At 39.2% G+C, this 2,500-nt stretch overlaps 1 protein-coding gene across 2 annotated transcripts in view; it reads left to right on the top strand.

Moving 5' to 3' along the window:
- The window catches only part of LOC143021735 (uncharacterized), a 679,768-nt gene that overhangs the window by 537,425 nt on the left and 139,843 nt on the right, over positions 1–2,500 (top strand). For both annotated transcript variants that reach the window (XM_076179421.1, XM_076179422.1), the window contains exon 8: positions 495–662. In XM_076179421.1, the coding sequence (XP_076035536.1) occupies positions 495–662 (168 nt within the window). The remainder of the gene's footprint in view (positions 1–494; positions 663–2,500) is intronic.

The raw sequence follows: 2,500 nt of genomic DNA on the forward strand, positions 1-2,500 counted from the left end.
AAATAAAAATTATTTGGATTATTTTCAAGAGAAACAAGATTAAGTTGATATGTGTTGTCTTTGGTGAAGTCGCCACCTTTGCCTAATGTGTTTGTTCAGTCATGACAGTACTTAGTGATCAGTGGGATTGATAATGGTTCCGTATAGTTATAAGAAATATGAAATAAATATTGATAACTTATGAGAACAAAATATTACTAATTAGTTTAAGTCGTGACTTCTAGGGGTATATATGGAAGTGTTAATCGTATTTTTTTACTTAAGGGAAAATGACAGAGATTAATTAGATATTCTGTGAAGAGTCTGTATAAAGGGAAAATGCCCCAAGGCATAGAAGGGAAGATTTAGAAGTTAACATGCTACCAACGAGATGCAACGGGAATGAACCAAACAACCTGAGGGCAGTCAGAATAAAAATGTTAAAGACCATCAGAGTTTTTTCTCTGTATAACAAATTATTCTCCCTTTTTCTTTCTTTTTACCATCCCCTACAGCCTCCAGCCGTCCGCTACACCCGTCAGTCCTCTGTCAATATTCGCATGGACAGTACGAGGAGGTCGGTAGCGTTGATTGTAGACAGCGGAACCACAACCGTCAACGGACTCAGTCCCTCTCATACAACCACAACTATGGCGACCCGAAGTCCATCTCTGAACCCAAAGGTAAGTGAAAACAACATTCTATTCTTATTTCATTCTACAGGCGGTGTCATCGGAAACGTGTTGGTTACGCATTTGCTTAGTCCTGGGTACAAGGCTCCCATTTCTCCCTGCAGCGACTATTACTCTCCCAACAGTCCAAACGCATAGGGCAAAGCTGCTGTCTTCGGAAGCAGCTGCGCGCCTCCTGACGTAGTCTCTTTGTTTTATTTGTGTTGATTTTATTTGTTTCTTTGTTAATGTATTTGTTATTTATTGTTTTATTACGCTTTGTAACGTATGACTGATCTCAAGACTGATTGTTTCTTTTGTTCTTAATTTATCTAAGACCGCGTTGTATGTTGGCTCCTTCTTCGCCAAACTCCCACCCCACAGTCACTCTTCCTTTTTTTATTACCACAAAACAATTCGTAATTGTTAGTCCTCAATACAATTATCATAAATAACTAGATCTAATAAAAGCCACTATTTGGCTTGATGTTGATAATGAAACAGTGATATATGCGTCTGTGGATTACAATTTTGTAAGGATTTTGAAGTTCATTTTAATTCTGTTGTTTTAATCAACGACTTTAAGTGACGGAAATTCAAATTTTTTTTAGGACTACTTACACAACTTATTAATGAATCCTCTTAAGGACCATTAAGAAGCTCTTAACGCTAAAACAATCGGTCAATCTGTTGTCTCAAGTCTATCTTACAGGAACCCGCTGCCCCAATTAACCGGCAACAGTCACCGGGACCAAATGTCACTCAGAGAAGAAATAATGTTTTGTTGACTCGAGATGGTCCGTGCAGTGCGGTGGTGGCGTAATCGGAATAATGCTTGTCTCGTATTTACTCGGTTGGGGATTCGAATCCCACACATCTCTCCGATTCCCAGCAGTGACTATCTGCCCCAATAGTTCAAGAAGCGCATAGGACAAATCTGACGGCTTCGTCCGTAGTCATGTGAGCAGGGCAGGGTGATGTGGTCATTGTTATTATATCTAACGATAATGATTTTGTTCTTAAGGAAGAAAAGAGTTTCCTTGTTGTCAACAGCACTAGGAAAAGATCAGAATGAAACCAATACAAGATGATCTAACTTCCCTAAAATGAAGAGATTGATAAATAGATAAAATGAAAACTAAAAACTTTCAGCTTCCAAGTATTCCTCCTCTGCCAACCCCGTATGAAGTATTGACTGGATATTATAGTAACTTTTGCGTCATCCCTACGGACCAGAGTTACTCAACATATTTTCATGATCGAAGACTAACTTCCACTTAAAAAAAAGAAAAAAAAAATCAACTTCTGCTATCCCTCCTCTACTACCTCTATGACCCCAAGGAAAGAAACGCTGGTAATTTCCGACTAAGTAATGACCCTTTTCTATCAAAACGGCTGCAAGGTCACGTCTCCAGTCTTTCTGTTCTCATTTCATACTTTCTCTCTCTCTCTCTCTCTCTCTCTCTCTCTCTCTCTCTCTCTCTCTCTCTCTCTCTCTCTCTCTCTCTCTCTCTCTCTCTCTCTCTCTCTCTCTCTCTCTCTCTCTCTCTCTCTCTCTCTCTCCTTATTTCTCTTTTTTTCTCTCTTTTTCTCTCTCTTTATCTCTCTCTTTCTCTCTCTCTCCCTCTCTCTTTTTCTCTCTCTTTATCTCTCTCTTTCTCTCTCTCTCCCTCTCTCTCTTTCTCTCTATCTCCTACCAAACAGAGATCGAGAACATTACATCAGAAAATAGCCAGGATGAGCTTCAAAAGAAGAAAAAATCAAAACCGAAATCACCATAATTTCTGACAAATATCTCGCTCCAATAAGTCCAGCTTGTATGAAGCCTTAATCCTGTACGGAACGAGTGA

This window comes from Oratosquilla oratoria, chromosome 42, assembly GCF_046742065.1.
Source record: "Oratosquilla oratoria isolate Oo_2021 chromosome 42, ASM4674206v1, whole genome shotgun sequence".
In the NCBI taxonomy this organism is placed as follows: Eukaryota; Metazoa; Arthropoda; class Malacostraca; order Stomatopoda; family Squillidae; genus Oratosquilla; species Oratosquilla oratoria.